The following is a 22,293-nucleotide window of genomic DNA, read 5'->3' on the forward strand; positions in this document are numbered from 1 at the left end:
TTCCGATGGTTTTCAGTATGCCAAGAGTGAGGAAGAGGTTTACAAACAGTCGTCCACACAATATACTGACTAGCAACAACTTCTTTGAAATTTTTAGCAAGGTTTTGTACGAACACAAGTTTAGACCAGAAAACTGGTATTTGAAAAATATACATACCGTATTGATTGATGCTATAGTTATATTGCATAAATAAATTATGCTCAATATTGTGAATGATATAACATATTTAATCATCTTTAAATGGTATGGACAGACAGATGTTAGTTTAATCAACATTTGGTTGAGCTTGTCCAAATAGTCTCAGGGCCTCTACGAAAAAAAATCTCAAATCTCCAAATCTTTTTGCCTCCTTTCCTTAACCTTTGTGGAAAATGTCATCGGGTCAAGGAGAGATGAAAAGGTGCTTCCTTTCGAACATAGGAAAAGACAGCACTGTTAAAAAGGAATTCGACTCCACTCTTCCTAACCGACGTCATTGCGCGACGGCGGGTATTGCCGACCTCTAGCGTGTGAAACTACAATTTTCCGAAGATTGACTACAACAAGCGCTCTTTGATCCACGCGTTCTTTTCGTATTGATTTCAATCAGGTTATCGCCAACAGTGAGAATCACTTAGGTCGGACCCGGCCATCGGGAATATTTAAGGCCACTTGAATTCCAATTCACATGTGGTAAAAAAAAGAGGCTAAACTTATGTTGCCCCCAGTAGTCTTTCTTAAATGTGAAGTTGGCATTTTCTTCTCTTATGGTGTATTTTTTATGTGCTTACTATCCAGCAATAAATGAATTAATTTATATTCAAATAATTATGTTTCTGGAATTGGTATCCATTATTATCAATTTTCTTTTCTTCTCTTCTCTTATGCTGTACCGCGTCTCTCATGCGCAAGGACGGATTAACATGACCACGGGCCCTGGACACAAACCAGCCATGGACCCCTACCAACACGCAAATACACGCACTAGCACCCCGAATTCGGTCGCATATTATAACTCATGCAATCCACAATCACACACATTATGCAGCGCGCAGCCAGGAGAGAGAGAGAGCATAGTGCCAGCCGCTCGTCTTAACGGCAGAACATGGAATCTGTCAGGTTAATATCATGAATTCAAAAGCACCTAATGACTTCCTTTAACGAATTTCGCAATTTTAAAGGATTAAGTTAGTAAACATCTTCCCCTCTATAGAGTCATCGTATTGTAACGACCACCTCACGTGGTGCAGCGTTGAATAAACAGTCGATGTCCGGCTTACAATCCTGCTCTTTATTTGATAAATCCACAGTTTATCTCCGATCACTGTTGGCCGTGACCACTCGTACATCTAGCCGTAACACAGGTCTCACTACCACCACCCCCCGCTTCCGGACCCTCCCTCACGTTGTCCCCCCCCCCCTTCTCGCGAGACAATCCCTTATTAACCCCCACTAATAACATTAGTGCATCACCCAACACATGAGGACATTTGCATTGCTGCTGAACGCATAATAACCGAACCACATTAACCCAGCTCGTTACAGTATCAAACCTGCCCCACAATTGATGAACGGTGGTGATTGTGTGTTCTGGTCCAGATCAGGTGGATATGAGGGGGCCAGACGTATGCAAGAGCAAAAGAAAAACATGAGCTTGCAGATTAGTTTGGTTTCCAGTCCTTTTTCTAACCACCACCTTCACCTTCACCTCCTCCCAAGTCCGTAAAGTTTATTTTGGGTAGGCTAGTCCATAACGTGCAGTTTGTAGAGGCACCAGGGGCGCTGCCAGGAATTTTGGGCCCTATGAAAGATTCTAATTTTGGGGCCCCCCACCCCCCCCCCCCAACATCTATCGACTGTTTTTTCAAAACAAAAAACATTTCAAGACATTTCAAAAAAAAAAAAAAGGCAATAATATATTATATTATTAATTGCCATCCGCGGGCCGTGGGCCGTGCTGCGTTGGGCTGGGCCCTTAGAATCAGTACCACTTTTCCCCGCCAGGCAGCGCCCCTGAGAGGCACACTTCAACACAAAATCTAGTCAACACTAAAATAAATATTTAGCCATACTTAAAAAACAATTTATGTAATTGAGGCCCCGTCCACACGGAGTCGATTATTTGGTGAAACCGCATAATAGAGCGCCTTCACACTACCTCCGTCCGTCGACGGATCTCATTAGGCGTGTTTCACATCGTCTGCATTGGAGCCCATGCATGCACGTGATGGATTCAATGATTATTTTCCTTGATTCAGTTCGCGACGGTCAGTTCGCCAAGAAGAGTCGTTCAGAATTGTTTGTTTGTTTAATCGTTCAGTCGAATTTCCGGGAGCGGTGAATCGAATCATGGAATGCACGGTTCAGCTCAGTGGGGGGATGTAGTTGATTATTGGATGTTTAACATATCAGCAAGATAATATATTTGATTTAGCAATGATGGTGGGGGTCCCGGGGGAGAACGGACCATGAAAGAATGAGACAGATTGACGAGACATTCAAATATTTGTTTAACCTGGCATGACACAGAAAGTACAGAGAGAGCATGCATTTATCATTTTACTGATATTGAATCGTATTATCGTACGCTCGCTCACTAAGCCTCTACCCTCTTCACCACTCACAGTCAGTGAACGAACAGCGAGTCAGCGACTCTTGGGTCTGGGAGGAGTCGAGTCTGAGAATGAACGAGAAGAACGAGAGAAGAATCAGTTTGGTTTGTTCGTGTTAAACGTGCCATGACAGGTGTGGGTTGATTAGCCGTTGCAAGCCGTTGTGGAAATCTGTCCCTTATGACATCACAGGTGGGCGTGTCCACCTAGATGTGTGACGATAGATGAGCAACGTTTGCTACAGTCCACTGGACACGCCCACATGTGACGTCATAAGGGGCAGATTTCCAAAACGGCTTGAAACGGCTAATCAGCCCACATCTGGTGGCATGTCATGGGACCTTCAAAGATTTGTTCATTCGTACTGATTCGGTCGCGAACGACCCATCACTTGGACCGGAACTAGTCAGAAACACGTCAAGTTTTCACCACGTCAAGTCGGACACAGGTGCACTTCTCGTAGTTTGAACAAACATAGTTTGGGAGAGGGCACGCCTCTTTGATAGGAGTTGTCAATTCTCACGTGGGAAATTCCAAATTATGCGTTGCCTCGCATAACATAACGCATTCTGGGATCAAAACGTCAGAAATGCAGGTGATAATGGTGCGTTCATATCGGTGAAAGTGATGGGGGAAACATTTTTGCGACATCGGAAAGTTCTCGTGAACAACACCTCATGATGACGCTCTTATGATTCTACCAGATTTTGATAACAGAGTTGCCCAGTTGGTGGCGTATGGTATACTAGTGAAGCGCGGGACATGAACATTTTACTCAATGTAAAAGAATCAACCATCATATCACATACTTTAGCCTACTATTGATTGACGTTGTAACGTCTGTTGGCATGACTTTGCTCAGTTTTAAACGTTGTTTACTGGTTAACCAGCTCTAGATAAGGGCTAATAAGTGTTGCCTTCCATACAGTGGCAATACTGTATGTGCTTCTCATAAATAAAAGCAAAAGGATAGTAGGTGATAGGCATCAAGGAAATAAAGGCATGCAGACTTGAAACTGATCCTACTAAGTTCTGTTTAGTTCTGACTGTTTTTTATCTGATAAAAAACCTCTGCTGTGAAGAACTTTTAGATTCCCAACGCAGTGCACATGAACGGTCGCTGTCGGGAACACGCGTAAGACACTGGCGCCCCGTCTCGTTATCACCAGGAGAGTGAACGCGCCTTTTGAGTTGCGTTTAATTTTTTTTCAATTTTTTTATTTGTATTCTTTTTGTAGCTTTAAATACAGCCCCTTGGTAAATGTAGTTACTAACTGTGCATTAAATAGTTTTTCTGCTGAATTTAAAAGGTTTAATCTCCTCCTCGACTGAATGTTTGTATCCAGTGCGCAGGCTGGATGCGCGCAGGCTTGTTGCGCTCCACTTTTATTTTTGTGGAGGACCAGCGCCTTGAATATTTTCTACAGCGTTTCTACAGCTCAATGCGTTTTCACAATGAGTCCGTCTTTACGGTGATATTCCTGAAACGCATCAAAGGAAAACGGAGAGGGAAATAACGTTTTCGCACGTGTGGACGGGGCCTGAATGCACTGCAAAGTAGTAACACAAAGCAAGAGCACTGTGGAAATGCTGTTGGCTAAACACTGTTGGCTAAAGAAGAGTCTGGTGTTTCATATTTTTATAAAGGCCTAGATTGCATTGTTTGAGTGCATGATAATAATTCCTTTTAGGGAAATAATGAAATCAAGTGTCAAGGCACTTTGATGTGTGGTTTTATTTTTATCTGAAATAATAGGCTTCTCATTTATACAAGCTACATTTAGAGATCTCAACTCCATAATCCATTAAGTGCCAATATCTTTGTATATTTATTTGATTCTACTTTTGTAATTCATCGTTACATTGATCACTATTATTTAGAATGGTATTTGCTAACTTACAGGAGCAATCAATCACGTTTCGTGCTCCAAGCTGGCAGGTTAACTGCGTTCATCCAGTGTTCTGGCAGTCAACACACTGCATGCTGCGGGAGGCAAAGATCTATTTCACTAACAATAATAAACCCCATCTATTGGTTACATCTTTATTATGTTTCCTCTCCTGAGAGTAGGAAATCATAGGTAAGGCCTATGAAATTATATTTAGGTCTTGTATAGGGCTTTTATTGACATTCTTTAATTTAACACTTTATTTTATAGGTGGCCAAGAGATCTTATAATGCCATGGTGGGATGGCAGGCCTTGTATTTAGGAAGCCTATATAGAGCCTATCCTATTAAAGCACAATAATGCTTACGTTGTGACCGTATGACCTCAGAAGTGTGTGTGTCCCTCTGTCACAGGGGGGATGGGCCGATGGTGGGTTTATCCTTCATTAAATGCATTGTTTTATCAAGCGTTTTTAAATTGTCTCTACTGCAAGCAGTTTAATTAATGTTTTTGTAAATCAAACCTTAATTATACTTTCAATGTGTGCAATTTAACATTTTCTTCCTCAATCCATAAAAAGTAATAAATAATTGTTTTACTCATTCTCTAATCAATTCTAATTTATTAAACATTATTTATTTCTGTGCGATACCCGTCATGGTGTGCATATTTTCCAACCAATCTCGCATTGATGTGTAATCTCTCCTCATGGCTTTGACCACACCATACACCAGACGCCACACACACTAATGAGCCAGTGAATCAGAACCATGTTTCACCAGTAAGCCTAGGGAGGAGCGGGGCCTGCTACAACCTATGGCAAATTACATTTCATACTCAACTTCTTTAGTACACAACGACACAACGACCCTCTAAATTTGGCCTAGTGTTTGTAGTTACTGCGGTGACCGAGGGCCATTGAACACAGTGTGTAGCGACGGTGGTGACCGAGGGCCATTGAACACAGTGTGTAGCGACGGCGGGGACCGAGGGCCATTGAACACAGTGTGTAGCGACGGTGGTGACCGAGGGCCATTGAACACAGTGTGTAGCGACGGCGGGGACCGAGGGCCATTGAACACAGTGTGTAGCGACGGTGGTGACCGAGGGCCATTGAACACAGTGTGTAGCGACGGTGGGGACCGAGGGCCATTGAACACAGTGTGTAGCGACGGCGGGGACCGAGGGCCATTGAACACAGTGTGTAGCGACGGTGGTGACCGAGGGCCATTGAACACAGTGTGTAGCGACGGTGGGGACCGAGGGCCATTGAACACAGTGTGTAGCGACGGTGGGGACCGAGGGCCATTGAACACAGTGTGTAGCGACGGTGGGGACCGAGGGCCATTGAACACAGTGTGTAGCGACGGTGGGGACCGAGGGCCATTGAACACAGTGTGTAGCGACGGTGGGGACCGAGGGCCATTGAACACAGTGTGTAGCGACGGCGGGGACCGAGGGCCATTGAACACAGTGTGTAGCGACGGCGGGGACCGAGGGCCATTGAACACAGTGTGTAGCGACGGCGGGGACCGAGGGCCATTGAACACAGTGTGTAGCGACGGCGGTGACCGAGGGCCATTGAACACAGTGTGTAGCGACGGCGGGGACCGAGGGCCATTGAACACAGTGTGTAGCGACGGTGGGGACCGAGGGCCATTGAACACAGTGTGTAGCGACGGTGGGGACCGAGCGATATTTAACCGTTGCATGACTGGACTCACCGCACATGAGAAATTAGAAGTGATTGTAGCGTGGTTCAGTTTCAAATGAACATTGGTATCAGAAAAACTGGTCCGGTTCCAAATGAGGAAAAGTGGTCGGAACAGGCGCTATGCCTGAGGACCGACGCGGTCAGCTGTGATTACAGATGTGGACTTGACCAGGGCCTCCGTTCCGCCCTGCAGTGTAACAGACTGGCCAGCAGATGGCTCGGCATGTAAATATTAGCTGCTTGATTTATTTTTAAATCCATCCACAATATTTGTAATTCGTTCATTCATATTGTACTCATGGCTACATATATACCATTATCTCCTACATTTCCTCATATACATATTGAACTGAAATGTTATCAACATATCTAGCTAGTTTATCCACTTTCTTTCCAATAGATAGAAAAGACAAAAATAGTTGTGAAATCATATGCACACAGTTGTATGTATTTCTGTATTTAAACATTCAACATGTTGTCTGGTTCCAGAGAAGGTGTTGTTTGAACAGCAGATGGTGCAGATCCAAAGAGTTCTGCACGAACAGAGATGGCTTCTCACACTCCTGGGGACAGGTCCCCCCTGGACTATATTGGGGGTATCTCGGCCATGGTTGAGAGGAATTGGGAGAAAGGAACTTTGGCCATGAACCGCGAAATGGAGGAGAAAGTCCATGAACTGCGCCATGGAGGAGAAAGGGATTGTATTCCGGGAGCTGAGCTGCCGGACTTGCCACCAAGCTCCCCGTGCCGGAGCTGCCGGACTGCCGCCAAGACCTACCCCCGCCGGCCCTGCCAGTTTCGGCGGCAGTTCAGCTCCCGGGGTACACCCGCCAGAGCAGCCGGAAAGCTTCGGCCGCAGTTCAGCTACCGGAGTACACCGCCGGAGCTGCCACGGAAGCTTCAGCGGCAGTCCGGCAGGGGTAGCTCAGCGGCAGTCCGGCAGCTCAGCTCCGGGAGTACAATCCCATTCTCCTCCATGTCCCCTCCTCCAGAGAAAGGGATTGTACTCCTGGAGCTTAGCTGCAGGGCTAGCGCCGAGTTCCCCCCGCCGGAGCTGCTCGTCCGCTGGTCCACAAAATCTTAGCTATGCTTTGATTGGAGGGGAGTGGGGAAGTGGGAGGTAATATTCAACTGTGCCCCCTTCCTACGTAGGAGGGGGCGCCGAAACTGACTCGCTCGTTTGGTAACTGTAGGCAGGGTACTTTCAGAAATGCATATCTCACTCAAAAAATTGTCAAAGTTTGCATGCGTGTGGGAGCACCAGAGACCCAAAAACACACCCCAAATCCCAGGAAAAGTGTTGTTTTCATTATATGTCCCCTTTAAAGTTAACATTACTTAACTGGACTGGGAAATGGACTGATGTCATTGACTACAGATGTCTGTCTGAGTGTTTGCCGGTCAACTCCGGACCCTCTGAGGTGTTGAATAACAATGGAACAGGGACTGGAGCCTGCCCCTCCCCCCCTGCTGGTACATTTCTCTCCACTAATATATTCCAAGATTTGGCAGTGATGTCCTTTTAAACCTTCATTATTTTCTACCATAGCTTCAAGGGGAGAGAAAAAGCAACAAAGTGATGGTCAGACACAGGGAGCGGAGTAACAGAGAGAGCTGAGGTAACGCAGGACCTTGTGAATATCAGGTCAAGTTGGTTCCCGGACTCCTCGTCTCCTCCTCGTGATCCACGTCTCTGTAAGGGCCAGGAAGTTGACAGTCATGAGGGATGCGTAGGCCAAGATGGAGTCTGCCTTCTTGACCGCTGATTGGCATTTCCAGAGTCCTCCCATCACTTCAAGGTCAGTGTGGCACAGCTTGGACGGGGTGCTGAGGGAACCTGCCTGGCTTCTTCCCCGGGTGGATATCCTGACGATGATCGAAGTACGTCATCGTCTCCGTCCCAACTATTTCTCTCAGAGTGCAACGTATTAGGAAGCTGCCATCCTTAACTTCAACAGTCATGTACGAGGCATCTCGAACACACCATAATTGTTTGTTCGGGAGTGTGAAACCTCCATGCTTTCTTGCGGCATTTCACCGAGGCGCACCCCCTTTTGGTCGAGCCACAATTTTGCAAATTGTGGGTTGAATAGTTCATGTTATAACATAACATCCATTTAATGTCTATCTTGAACTGACTAAATGTTTGGTGCTGTGATTATTTTAATGTAAAACTGAAACATATATTGTCCTAATACAAATTGTATATTGATTCAACAAACGTTTGATTTCGATTGCAAATTGGTGATGGGCGGTTTGGATCTTTCTTCGGACTCAGATCTTCGGATCATTAATTTGTGAATCTGCAATATAAGAAGAATGAACCCTTCACAGATATGGATCGAGCATACCGGATCATAGAAGTAATGCGCATGCGTGTCCATAATAACTACAAAGTACAGTTGAGATTAAAACCTGCCTTGATGGTTCTTGTATTTGGCTGACTTGTCATTTAAGGCCTTGATTGAGGTTTCTAAGCAGACAGGTAGACAAACAGTACAAGGTATAGCCAACATTCGAGTATTCATTATCAATAATCATAATTAGGTTTGTTTTGGCACATGGAAAAGCAAAGCACCTGTGTCTGAGGATTTACTTTCGTAAAAATATTTAAACACCAATTAAAAAATGGTTGGACTCGTGAGTCATAAATATTTGTGAGTCCCTTTAAAGTGATGTGCAAAAACAAGAATGACAGAACAAAATGAACGATCCACTCGCAGATGGGAATCGTATGTACCAGACTGCACAAAAGATGAGTTCAAAAATAACAAATCCAACATTAATTGCCCCTTACTGTTGTGACAATGGGTCGAGTCCTGATGTGACGTTGTCCCAGACACATTCATTTTACAATATCTGTATGTATAATATGTACATAATGTTCACAATATCATTTTGTGTCAAAAATTGGTCTTGCCAGTTTTCATCCTGATGTGATCCAGAAGGCTTTCCTGCAACCCGTTTTCACAAATGATTGTTTGGCCTTGATTTGACAATATTGGTCTAATTTAAATATAAACTAGTTTGATTTATTTAACATATGGCCAAATAGGAGTTGAGTTGGTCGAAAATGGTTCAAGCTATGAACAATGTCGATAAGACCTGGAAAGCAACCATGGTCGCCATCCCAAACAAGGCATCCTTTAACACTACACTTCAATTTTATTGCATGGACTATGGAATATCTATTTCAAGATATATGTTAAAAACATGACAATACTTAATACCACCAAAACTTATCCTACAAGCCTTCCTTTTATGGTACAGTTTCGTCTTACTTCCTGAGTAGGTTGTAAAAAAATCTACAAGAACGTACCAAGTATGGAACGTAACTAGTATGACACTATGAAAACACTCTTCCTGTGAAGGTTGATACCAGGTTAGTGTTGATGTCATTTGTCAATTTACATCGAAACAATTATAGGGTAAATCTAATAAACCCTTTATTAATGGGGCAAGCCATGAGAATAACTATTTATGAAAAATCTGTACATAAGTACAAAATCAAATCTGAGTTCTATCAAATTTAAATGGTTAAATGAGTAATGGGTAAAAGTGGAGGTTTTTCTTAGTATTTCAGCTGTCATTTCTCAGAATTTACCTAATTATTCACCAGTTCAAAGAACAAAATTATATATTATAATTAATCATATGTCGACCAGGTATAAAATGCCCTATGCAGAGTAAGGTACAATGTTACATCTGCTTGTAGTTACTGTTGTTAAGTGACATACTAAGTGCCTCTAAGCTCAACAAGCCTAAATGTGTGCAACAGCCAAGTCATAAATGGTGGTAACAGTAATCCATTGAGCATGAAGACACCCTGTATTGTCAAACCTCTACTGTTGGATCAATGAGTATAAAGGGATTACATGGAAGGATTACCTCAGTCACATTTACCAAACGTGATGGCCTAGCCCCGATTTGAGTAATATTTTTTCAATATGTCCACAATATAGTGATAAGCTATCTAGTTTACGATTAAAGCCTTGTCACTATCACAGCGTGGTGTTTGGGTGAATTTGTTGATGACGTAATGCAGGGGTAATTTGGTTATCTACACAATGGCAATTTCTTGTTTGGATCCATAGATTAGAAAATGCAAAACCCAACAAATTGTGATGGTGTCTTTCTTGTGTGTGAATATCCCTGCACATTTCTTTTAACTTTAGTTAACAACCAAACCTGCCGCTCTATGGATTAACTTCAACAATGTCAATGATTCACTTAAAAAAGTTCGATTTAGGGTATCTTGGGTTGTGATACAAAAATATTATTTACGCATATAGTATTCGGTAGCACCCAACCCCCAATCTTATGTTCTAGAAAATTCTGCATTATGTTTGAGCCAGGGTCTCAGCCAGTGCACATGTTTGTCCTAGCTAAATAGTTTATATTTCAACCATTATGATCCTCTAGTTACACATCAAGCCAGTCTCTGTGTTGTGCTCGGCAGTTATGTGAAACTGAAGGTGAATGTGAAAGCCATTTGAAGAGGATGCATAAAATACATTTACGGCATTTGGCAGATGGTTTGCATGCAAAAGCACAATGTTTTCTTGTAGACACTGTACATTTTGCCATGGTGATGTTGTTTAGCTTGATGTTATTAATATGTTCAATAGTATTCAGAATAGCGTCAGCCCACTTTAATAGCGTCAGCCGTTATTCGTTGGAAAATAAAAAAAACAAATCTGTTTTCCTAATAATCTAGTCCCCTAGTCATGTCATCTTCGGGCATGTGTCATCTTGAGTGCTGATGTTTTTTTCTCTTCTGTAGAAACCTGAGACAAACATTCTTCATGTTAGCTGCTTCCTACACAGATCAGCCTTCCTCTTCTTAACCACACCTCTAGACAATATCTAATCTTTTCCCCTCTGAACCAGCAGCCACACAACTAAGAGAAACACAGAGCGAGAGAATACTACGAGAGAGCAGTCCATCAGCAGGACGTTATATCACTGTTAAGGAATTACTTGAAGAGCTTTCTGGATGTTTCTGTGGGATGTGACGACCCTGCCAGTGGGAAGCCTGTGCTCTGGTGTTCGTTTGGGGACAGACCGCAGTTTTTTCTTCAGGAATTTATTTGTTGAAGACTTATTTTGACATGACCAACTCTAATGTCAGCGTTGGGCCTATGGACCACTGCAACACCACTGACCCTCTCACGTACCAGGTCCTGTCCTGGCTTATGGTTGGAGAGTTTGTGTTTGGTCTGCCTCTCAACGTCTCAGTCCTATACATCTTCCTTTTCAGGTAACATACACATTGAAACTAATCTAGTGAACCTATTCTTCATTATCATCATCATTTTAAATACTATAGCACAACCGCTTACACATACTATATGAAAACATGTTCCACAGGCACAAATTATTAAAAGAGCACACACACACAAATAGTGCAAGACAGATCTACTTAATTTTTTCTTCTCCAGTGGTACCAATCACAAAGTGATGGTATCATTCTTGCCAGGCATGAAATCAATGTTTTTACTCCGTGCAGTACATACCTCTAACAAATTTTATATTAGGATTGTTTGAGGTGTAACACCTGCTATTTCTTACAAAATCACCAGAAAACATAATAGTCCAAATAAGGCCTGTGTGCTGCTGTCTCAGATCTCGATCCAGGGCCACTGCCAACAAGAATCAGTCAACACACCCTTATTCCAACTGAACACAGCATCGTTATCTGATGTTACCAATATACTTTGAAAATTGTTGTTTATTTGTGAGTTCCAATGAACGCTTTTTGGTCGGTCAAGGCTGAGAAGCACTGCTAATACACTTCTGTACAACTCTTATCAAGGTTCAAGTTCTGGAAGACCAACAGCGTGTTCCTCTTCAACATCGTAGTGGCTGACTTCCTGCTCATGGTGTGCCTGCCAGCCAAGGCCTACAACTACCAGCACGGCCTGCGGCGGAGCCAGGACAAGACCCAATGCCAGGTCATGCTCTTCATGCTCTTCATAAACCGCGGGGCAAGCATCGCCTTCCTCACCACGCTGTCCATCGACCGCTACTTCAATGTGGTGCACCTGGGCAAGAGGAACTGTGTCAAATTCTTCCGGAAGTCCCCGTTGATTTCGCTGCTCATTTGGCTCCTCCTCCTGCCACTCACCATCCCCACCATGGTGGAGGGCTTTGAGTGCTGCAACAGCCACGGGCGCACCGACGCCTCCCACAACGTCACAGACACTTTTCGAGAGGTATTGCAAATCATATCCATTCAGGCTTAGAAATGATGGTCTCGTTTCCGCTGAGTTGAAAGACCACAGAAAGTCTTTGAAATGTAGTGAAATGATTGACGATCGACCTACCATCGCCCTTTAAATAAATGAATCATTATCAAGCTACTGCCTTACCTGAGTAAGAAGTCCAATCTAGAATATAAATGTTCCACAAGAACCAAACAAGTATTTAACCGATGACTAAATGATAGAACATTGTTATTTAATGCGTGTCTTATCATAACATAAACATAACATGGACGTCACATCACTGTCCTGTCAGCTACGTCAGTGTTTCTCTAGCAATTGTATCAATCCACAATACACAAGGCAGTCTTCATAAATATGTATTATTTTATTATTTATTTATGTCAAAGAATATCAGCAATTCGCCATCTCTGAGATAAAACATTTTCCCTTTACTTTGAAGTTAGTCTTCTTCACCCAGATCCTCATCCCCTTCGTCATCCTGCTCTACTGCACGGTCTGCATCGTCCACCGGCTGAGGAAGAAGACGGTGGGGGATAAGACCAAGCTGAGGAGGGCTGTGTTCCTGGTCACGTCAGTGGTCATCGTCTTCTCCGTTTGCTTCCTGCCCTGCACCTTGGCGAGGGCAGTACTGCTGGCCATACGTCTGCTGAATATGCAGGAGGTAGAGACCCTGGTGGCGCAGGTCTATGACAGTCTCATGGTTCTGTCCTACATCGACTGTCTGTTGGACCCTCTGCTGTACTGCTTCTGCTGCTCAGGCTTTAGGGACGCCTATGTGGAAGCCTTCTGTCCAGCTGCGCTCTTGAGGAGGATGCCCTCCCTCGACAACAGCACCAGAACCACAACAACAAACTCTGTTGGGCGGATTGTCAATGTGCCGCTGGTGCAAAAGTGAGGGTATTCATTCTATTTCTATTTGGTTTTCTGTTTTAGTACTACTCGTAAACATCCATTACAACACAGTCAGGCGGTCAGTCCCAACACAGTCATTCACAACAAGGTCAGTCCCTAAACAGTCCTTATACAGTCAGTCAAAACACAGTCAGTCCTAATAGTCAGTCCTAACAGTCAGTCCAAACAGTCAGTCCTAACAGTCAGTCCTAACAGTCAGTCCAAACAGTCAGTCCAAACACAGTCAGTCCTAACAGTCAGTCCAAGGGCATATTCCCACCAGGAAAGTCCTTTAGTTCGTTTTTTGGTCCGGACCAAATTACAATGTTTATCTTTTGGTTTGGTGCGGTTCCTTTTCACATTGCAATTTTCGCAGAATTTGTTAACAAACCCACGTGAAGAAAAGAAAAGTGTGAATACGCCCTAACACAGTCAGTCGTAACACAGTCAGTAAGTTCCAATACAATCAGTCACAACACAGTGATTCCCAACACAGTCAGTTCTAACCCGCTGCTCTGAAGAGACATTTTATTATATACATATAATGTTACCATAGAAACTGCCCCAGCATGAGGGTAGAGTTGTGGGTAAGATAAGAAGTTAATTTAGGTTAGATAAGTCAAAACACGAGAAAGGCACTCTCTTGTGTTACTCACTCTGTCACTCTAGACATCTTAAGCTGCAGAGCAAGATATTTTAGGGCATTATAGACCACCTTCAATTACCTTCCGAATAATGTATTGTTTGTGTGTGTTTTTGTATTTGTTTTAAATTTTGTTTCAACAGATTATAATTGATGCAAACCAGTATTGTGCAATGTGACTAAATGCACACTCTGCAATTAAGCAGGCTTTTGGAAACTGTCATATTAGATTGCTCTTTTTTGCTTGAATATAGATTCTATGAATATGTTTATTTGGAGGATCTGATTTGCTGATTTGCTGTGGATTGTTTGGTTGTACATTATCTATCCAAACAGGAGGAAGTGCTTTTGAACTCTATTAAAATAAATATAAGAAAGGCAAGTACTCTTTTCCTCTTAATTTTCTCTGTAAGCTCTTTTAAAACTGTAACAACAATAACCCGACATTAGGGTACAATAAAGGCTTTGAAGATATATGCAATGACTTGTATTTGTTGGTACTTTATAAACCTAGTTTGTTTGTTAACTCAGATACATCTAGTGCCAAGCCCTTCCAACAACAGTATAAGAAAATGTAAGCTGGGCACATTGCCATTGCTCTGGATTTAACAAGTATTTAGTATCCACAACAGCACCAGCAGGAATAGTTCTAGTTGTTTGTATGACAAGTTGCACACAAAAGCACAAAAATGACCTCTGTTCACTGTTGATTCTATAGAATGATGAAGCAGTGCTTCATTGTATAATCGTAAACGTTTGCTTCAGTCAAAAGTCTACTTTGCTGAAGAATCATTAACACTGCAGTAGCCTGTAGGCCTGTTTTATTATAGCAAACCTGTGCTCTGTCAGTTTATGTGAGGTCACTAGACAGTGATGTCATGATGGTAAGATAAAAGCCCTGATTCAAAACTTGAATTCATCATTTATTTAACAATGTGGCCAATCTATGTCTGTAGATAAAATGATTATTTCAAATGTTGAAATCATCAATTAAACTTATGTTCAAGATATCTTTATGATGTAGAGATATCTTGAAGATATCTCTATGGGGGGTGTGGACATGTGTGTTTAGCTCTGTCTGGGCAGTGGTTGACGCCCGTTTCTGCATGAACGTTGGTCTTTTCGGACACATCGTATAACGCCATGCGTTGTGTGAGGATGGTGAAGCTCCGTCTGAGCAGCGGTTTATTTAATGTCTGTCTGAGTGACGGTTAGGCTTCCCGGACACCTATAGTATACCATATAGTATAACTGTGCCGTATTTCATATCCAATTAAAAGTTAGACAACAGTTCTAAAAAAAATACTCCCTTTTGGGTCCACCCCTTACCCCTATATAAAGAATCGGAGTTCATCTTAAATGCATGAGTTCAATCGGAGTTCATGTGTTCATGAAGTTCTAAAAGCTGATTCAGATACCGCTGGGTTCAGGAACACATGGTCATCAAATTCTCACCTTGATCCAACACAGTGAATAATAGAAAGAAAAATAGAGACGGAGCAAACAGGCAAAGCCACCGAGAAATATTATGGCTCTCTCGCTCAGACACACACAGATAACTTATTATGGCTCTATGTCACGACTCAGAACGGGAATCAATTGCAGATCAAAAGGATTTATTCCCAAACAGTCCAGCAGGCAAAACAGATTCCAGGTACAGGCAGGGTTCGTAAACAGGCAGACAGATAGATACAGACGGACAGGTACGGGCAAGAGATCCAAAACCGATAGGCAGAAGACTTCGTCCAAAAGAGGCAGGGTTCAAAACCGGGAAGAACAGTAAACTATAACTTCTCTTTAAACAGCTTCACGCTAGTCTCACTCACGTGGCAGTCAGGTAGCAAACAGTACATACCGTGACGATCTGACAAAGTGAACAGAAAGGGGAGTGTTTAAATACTCCAATCAATACCCAATGAGAGACAGGTGAACAGAGAAAATGGAGGGAAACCAACAAAGGCAGGAAGTTGCCCAAATAAGGACATGGGTGTTACTCCGGGCACATGACCAACACATGGCTACAAACATAGACAAAGTCCAAAATTATCACACTCCAACAGGTAGGGGGAGACAAAAACAACAGTCCATACGAGAATCCTGACACTCTCTCTCAGTCACACACACACACACACACACACACACACACACACACACACACACACACACACACACACACACACACACACACACACACACACACCCCACTACGAGTCTTTACTTGTTGTGGAAGTGTGAGAGACGTCAGACGGAGTCTTTATGATTCATAATATCATCCGAGGCGCACATAGCTTTTGGCCGTGATATTAAATATAATATCGCATAAATACCCATATATAGTATTATTATTATATTATATTATATTATATTATATAGATATAGAGCTCCAGGAGTCCGCAAACGGCAACAATCCCTTCTCCTCCATGTTGTGGTTCAGTCTGACAGCTCATTGGTCAATGGGCAGCAGCTCATTTGCATTAAAGCTACAGACACCAGAAACAGCGCATTCTGAAGGGACTGCAACAGAGGGAATAGCGGTAGGCGAGATTGTTTTTCCTTAAAGCTATTTCCAGCAAACTATTGACAAATAAAGTGGCATTGTTAACTATTATAAATGTTATGCTACGTCCTGCTACGCGGTCCAACACCCCCATCTAGTGGCCGCTGGTGGCTTCTGGTCCTCATCCTCTCGACGCACCTGCCGGTAATATGCTAATCATCGTACCCTACTTCAGTCGGGGATTTCCAGTCTGCCGGCACCAGTTCGTCGTTTACTACTACAAGTTCGTATCGCCCTACCAGCTCTTGTTCCAGTCTTGCCCCGATTCCTTGCTCCCTTTGTAATCCCCTCTTCCCCTCTCTAGTTCTCCTTCTGCCTGCCTGCCTACCCGTTATCGGACCTTCTCCTGCCTGACTACCCGTCCATCGCTGAGCCCTTGCCTACCCGATCGCCCGCCCGGTACCTGACCCCCGCCTGCCTGACTACCCATCCATCGTCGAGCCCTTGCCTATCCAATCGCCCGCCCGGCACCAGACCCCCCGCCTGCCTGACTACCCGCCTTGCTTGTAGCAATAAATCCTGTTGCCCTCACCCTGTCTCCGCCTCACTGTGTCCAGCACTTGGGTCTCCGCGTTCTGTTCCCTAACAGTACGAACTGGCCAACATGGACCCAGCTGACGCAGAGGCTTTCAGGGTAATGATCTCCCGCCAAGGGGTTCTCCTGGGCCAACACGACCAGGTCCTGCAAGAGATCACCTCCTCCCTCCGTGAGTTGACCCTAGCTGTCCGCCCTCAGCCCCCGACACTCCAGAACCACCAGTCCCAGTTCCGGGTTCATCGGCTTCCCCCCGGGAGCAGTTCATTCCACCCCCCGAACGCTATGAAGGGGACCTGGGATCCTGTCGGTCGTTCCTTCTCCAGTGTTCCCTTGTGTTTGAGATGTAGCCCCAGACCTACCCTACCGATTGATCTCGGATAGCCTACCTGATCGGCACGCTTCGGGGCGAGGCTCTCGCATGGGCAGTGGCAGTGTGGGAGCGTGGTTCCGCAGTCTGCTATGATTATGAGGCCTTCACTGAGGAGATGCGGAAGGTGTTCGATCATCCGGTCCGGGGCAAAGAGGCCTCCCAACGTCTTCTTCAGCTTCGCCAGGGATCCCGCAACGTCGCCTCCTTCGCGGTCGAGTTCCAGACCCTTGCGGCCGAGAGCGGCTGGAACGAGGAGGCACTCCAGGGGGTCTTCCAAAACGCGCTTAGCAGCGAGCTTAAGGACCGGTTGACCTCCTGGGAGGAGGCTTCGGATTTGGATCACCTGATCGCTCTCGCAATCCGCATGGACAATCGCCTACGAGAACGCTGCAGAGAGAAGGGTTCGCACTCGTTGACCACTCCCCCTTTCGAGCCTCCAGCTGCACCTCGGTCCCCCCCTTCCCTCGAACCGATGCAGATTGGACGCACACACCTCACCACTGAGGAGAGGGAACATCGTAGACACGCCGGAGCCTGTTTCTACTGTGGACTATCAGGCCAACTCCGAGCGGGATGTCCCTCACTCTCGGGAAACGAACAGGCTCGCCAGTAACCCGAGGGATCCTGGCGAGTCGCTCCTGTAATCCCTCAGTCTCCCGTCCCCTCCTGGAGGCTGTCCTTATGTGGCGGGACCAAACCCTCCAGCCCTCCATCCTCCTGGACTCTGGAGAGTCCAGGAGGAGAGCTTCATTGTTCGGGAGTTGGTTCGGCGACTGAGGATTGACACTGTTCCTCTCGATTCCCCAATCGAGACCCAGGCGCTAGACGGGAGGACACTCACACAGGTGGAGCACCGCACCGTTCCGATCAACCTACTCGTCTCGGGGAATCACCACGAATCCATATCTCTTCTGGTGATTTCCAGCCCCTTCTCCCCGGTCGTGCTGGGTTACCCCTGGTTTCGGACCCACAACCCACAGATCGATTGGGGAACAGGTCGAATCATGTCATGGAGTACCCATTGCCTGTCTCAGTGCTTGCGGTCCGCTCAGTCCTCTCGGGCGCCAGAGCTGGAGTCCGTGGCCCAACCTCCGAACCTGTCCTCCGTCCCAGAGGAGTACCACGACCTTGGGGCCGTGTTCAGTAAGTCCCACGCCTTGACCTTGCCTCCTCATCGCCCTTAGCGCCATTGACCTCCTCCCCGGAGCCCCCCTCCCTAGCAGCCGCCTGTTCAATCTCTCCCGCCCGGAACGCGGGTCTATGGAGGAGTACATCGGGGAATCCCTCGCCACTGGAATCATCCGCCCTTCTTCGTCACCCGTAGGAGCGGGGTTTTTCTTTATCGGCAAGAAGGACGGTTCGCTTTGCCCCTGCATCGACTACCGTGGTCTGAACGACATCACGGTAAAAAACAAATATCCCTTGCCACTCATCAGTTCCGCCTTTGTCCCCCTCCACGGAGCCTCCGTCTTCTCCAAATTGGATCTGCGCAATGCATATCACCTGGTCCGTATTCGGGAGGGCGACGAGTGGAAGACAGCTTTTAACACACCGTTGGGCCACTACGAGGACCTCGTTATGCCCTTTGGGCTCACCAATGCCCCCGCGGTCTTCCAGTCCTTGGTTAACGATGTCCTCCGGGACATGTTGAACCATACTGTTTTCGTCTACATTGACGATATTCAGATTTTTTCGAAGAACGTGGAGGAGCACAGGGTCCATGTCCGTCAGGTCCTGCAGAGGCTGTTGGAAAACAGGCTGTATGTCAAGGCAGAGAAGTGTGAGTTTCACGTCCCGTCCATTTCCTTCCTGGGGTACATAATCAGCCAGGGCCGGGTAGAGATGGATCCTTCCAAGGTCTCTGCGGTGGCCGAGTGGCCTCCTCCCGCAACCCGCAAGAGATTGCAGCAGTTCCTTGGCTTCGCTAACTTTTATTGTCATTTTATACGCGGCTACAGCCAAATCGCAGCACCCCTCACGGCCCTGACCTCCACCAGGAGCGCCTTTGCATGGACGCCGGAGGCGGAGACCGCCTTTCAGGGTCTCAAGCGGCGTTTCATTTCTGCGCCCATCCTCACTCAACCAGACCCCTTGCTCCAATTCGTAGTGGAGGTCGACGCCTCGGACACCGGAGTGGGCGCGGTGCTCTCCCAGCGTTCCTCCTCCGACCACGAGCTCCACCCCTGTGCTTTCTTTTCCCGAAGGCTGTCCCCGCCGGAGCAAAATTACGATGTAGGCAACCGCGAGCTCTTGGCGGTCAAGCTTGCCTTGGAGGAGTGGCGACATTGGTTGGAGGGCGCGGAGCTTCCATTTATCGTTTGGACTGACCACCGCAACCTAGCCTACATCCAGTCGGCAAAGAGGCTCAACTCCCGACAGGCCAGGTGGGCCTTATATTTTGGTCGGTTCAACTTTTCCCTCACCTACCATCCCGGCTCCCAGAACGTCAAGCCGGATGCCCTGTCCCGCCTTTACTCCCCTGAGGACCCGGGTACAGACCCCGAGACCATCCTGCCACCCGCTTGTCTCATCGCCACTCTCACCTGGGAGGTGGAGTCCGCGGTTCGTCTAGCTCAGAGGCAGCACCCGGATCCCGGTCTCGGACCCCCTAACCATATGTTCGTTCCTGACGCTGCAAGGTCCAAGGTACTGACCTGGGCGCACTCCTCCCGGCTCACCTGCCACCCAGGTATCACCCGCACTTTGGACTTCATCCGTCGGCATTTTTGGTGGTCCACCATGGACCTGGACGTTCGCTCATTTATTTCAGCGTGTGCAACCTGCGGCCGGAAAAAGACCTCAACTCGTCCCCGCTCCGGTTTACTACAGCCTCTACCCATCCCTAGCCGTCCCTTGTCCCACATAGCCCTGGACTTCGTCCCCGGTCTATCCACGTCTGAAGGCAACACCACCATCTTGACCGTGATCGATCGTTTTTCTAAGGCCGCCCACTTCATCGCGCTCCCAAAGCTTCCCTCCTCAAGGGAGACCGCCGACCTTTAGGTCAGACACGTGTTCCGCCTGCATGGCATTCCCGCGGACATAGTCTCTGACAGAGGCCCCCAGTTCACCTCACAGGTTTGGCAGTCATTCTGTAAGGCTCTTGGCGCCACCCCCAGTCTCTCCTCCGGATTTCACCCCCAGTCCAACGGTCAATCCGAGCGAGCTAATCAGGAGATGGGGAGATTCATTTCTGCGCACTCCGTTGCATCACCCACGCCAGCCCCACCTCATGGAACTCTCAGATGCCCTGGGTTGAATATGCCCATAACACTCTGGTGAATGCCTTCACGGGGCTATCTCCGTTCATGGCCTCCCTGGGATACCAACCACCCCTGTTCCCTGAATTGGAGGAAGAGATAGCAGTCCCGCCCGTCCAGACTCATCTGCGCAGATGCCGGCGCACTTGGAGACGCACGCGCGCTGCGCTACTCCGTGCATCCTCCCACTCTCAACTACAGGCCAACAAGCGTCGTCTACCGGCCCCCCAGTACGCCCCCGGACAAGGAGTTTGGCTTCGGGCTAAGGACCTCCCCTTAAAGGGGATTCTTCCCAAACTCTCCCCCCGCTTCATCGGTCCTTTCGAAATTGAAAGAGTCATTAACCCCAGTGCCGTTCGTCTCAGGCTCCCCCCATCCCTCCGGGTGCATCCAACCTTCCATGTCTCCAGCCCGTTGTCCCCCCCCGTCCCACCTCCACCTCCTCCAAGGGTGATTGACAACCATCCGGCTTGGACGGTCCGTCGCCTCCTGGATGTGCGGCGCTGCGGCCGGGGCCACTCCTGGGTTCCCCGGAGTCACATCTTGGATGCCGCACTCATCCGGGACTTTCTCCGAGATCACCCGGCTGTGGGGGGGCGTCCGCCAAGAGGCGTCCGTCGAGGGGGGGGTGCTGTTACGCTACGTCCTGCTACGTGGTCCAACACCCCCATTTAGTGGCCGCTGGTGGCTTCTGGTCCTCATCCCCTCGACGCACCTGCCGGTAATATGCTAATCATCGTACCCTACTTCAGTCGGCCGGTGCCAGTTCGTCGTTTACTACTACAAGTTCGTATCACCCTACCAGCTCTTGTTCCAGTCTTGCCCCGATTCCTTGCTCCCTTTGTAATCCCCTCTCCCTCTCTCTAGTTCTCCTTCTGCCTGCCTACCTACCCGTTATCGGACCTTCGCCTGCCTGACTACCCGTCCATCGCTGAGCCCTTGCCTACCCGATCGCCCGCCCGGTACCTGACCCCCGCCTGCCTGACTACTCGTCCATCGTCGAGCCCTTGCCTACCCGATCGCCCGCCCGGTACCTGACCCCCCGCCTGCCTGACTACCCGCCTTGCTTGTACCAATAAATCCTGTTGCCCTCGCCCTGTCTCCGCCTCCCTGTGTCCAGCACTTGGGTCTCCGCGTTCTGTTCCCTAACAATAAATACATATTTTACTGTTAATTTACTGTTTAATGAATGGGGCTCATCTCTTAAACTAATGTGGTAAGTCATGGTGATTTAAGATCAGGTTAATAAACAAGGTGATGAATGGATTTTAATCAGAGACCTCACTTCATATAACGGTAATGCCTAATATGTTACCTCATATAACTGTAATGTTTAATATGAAACTCTTTTGTGCGTAATGCTTGAATGTATGAGAATATAGTACGGGATAAGATACATGTTAATGGGCACCGGGGAGGGCCTGTGGATTTGATTTTAGCGCTCTGTGATTGGTCTAGGAAGTCACAGAGATGGAGTACCTCAGAGTTCACGGCCCAGTTGGGGCAGTTCTTTTGCAAACAAACTCAGGTGATATTGTTACTCTCTGCAGTCGCAATAAAGCCTTGATCATTCAACCCTAGTCCTTCCCGACCTCTCGTCATTTGTTAGAGT

General features: G+C 46.7%; 1 protein-coding gene across 1 annotated transcript; it reads left to right on the forward strand.

Annotated features, from left to right (window-relative positions):
• Window positions 1-11,108: 11,108 nt before the first annotated feature.
• On the forward strand, window positions 11,109-14,412 carry LOC307088226 (12-(S)-hydroxy-5,8,10,14-eicosatetraenoic acid receptor-like). Its single transcript, XM_079754053.1, has 3 exons — window positions 11,109-11,455; window positions 12,011-12,410; window positions 12,862-14,412. Exons 1-3 carry the CDS (start codon window positions 11,307-11,309, stop codon window positions 13,315-13,317), a joined length of 1,005 nt encoding a protein of 334 aa, XP_079610179.1. The 5' UTR covers window positions 11,109-11,306; the 3' UTR covers window positions 13,318-14,412.
• Window positions 14,413-22,293: the final 7,881 nt, after the last annotated feature.

The sequence above is a fragment of the Pollachius pollachius genome (genome assembly GCF_949987615.1).
Source record: "Pollachius pollachius genome assembly, chromosome: 16".
Classification (NCBI taxonomy): domain Eukaryota; kingdom Metazoa; phylum Chordata; class Actinopteri; order Gadiformes; family Gadidae; genus Pollachius; species Pollachius pollachius.

Bases quoted from the DNA above. Each gene is read 5' to 3' on its own strand.
- LOC307088226 (XM_079754053.1), top strand. From the start codon at position 11,307: ATGACCAACTCTAATGTCAGCGTTGGGCCTATGGACCACTGCAACACC. The intron at 11,456-12,010 runs GTAACATACACA...ACTCTTATCAAG, and splicing joins CTATACATCTTCCTTTTCAG to GTTCAAGTTCTGGAAGACCA. The intron at 12,411-12,861 runs GTATTGCAAATC...TTTACTTTGAAG, and splicing joins TCACAGACACTTTTCGAGAG to TTAGTCTTCTTCACCCAGAT.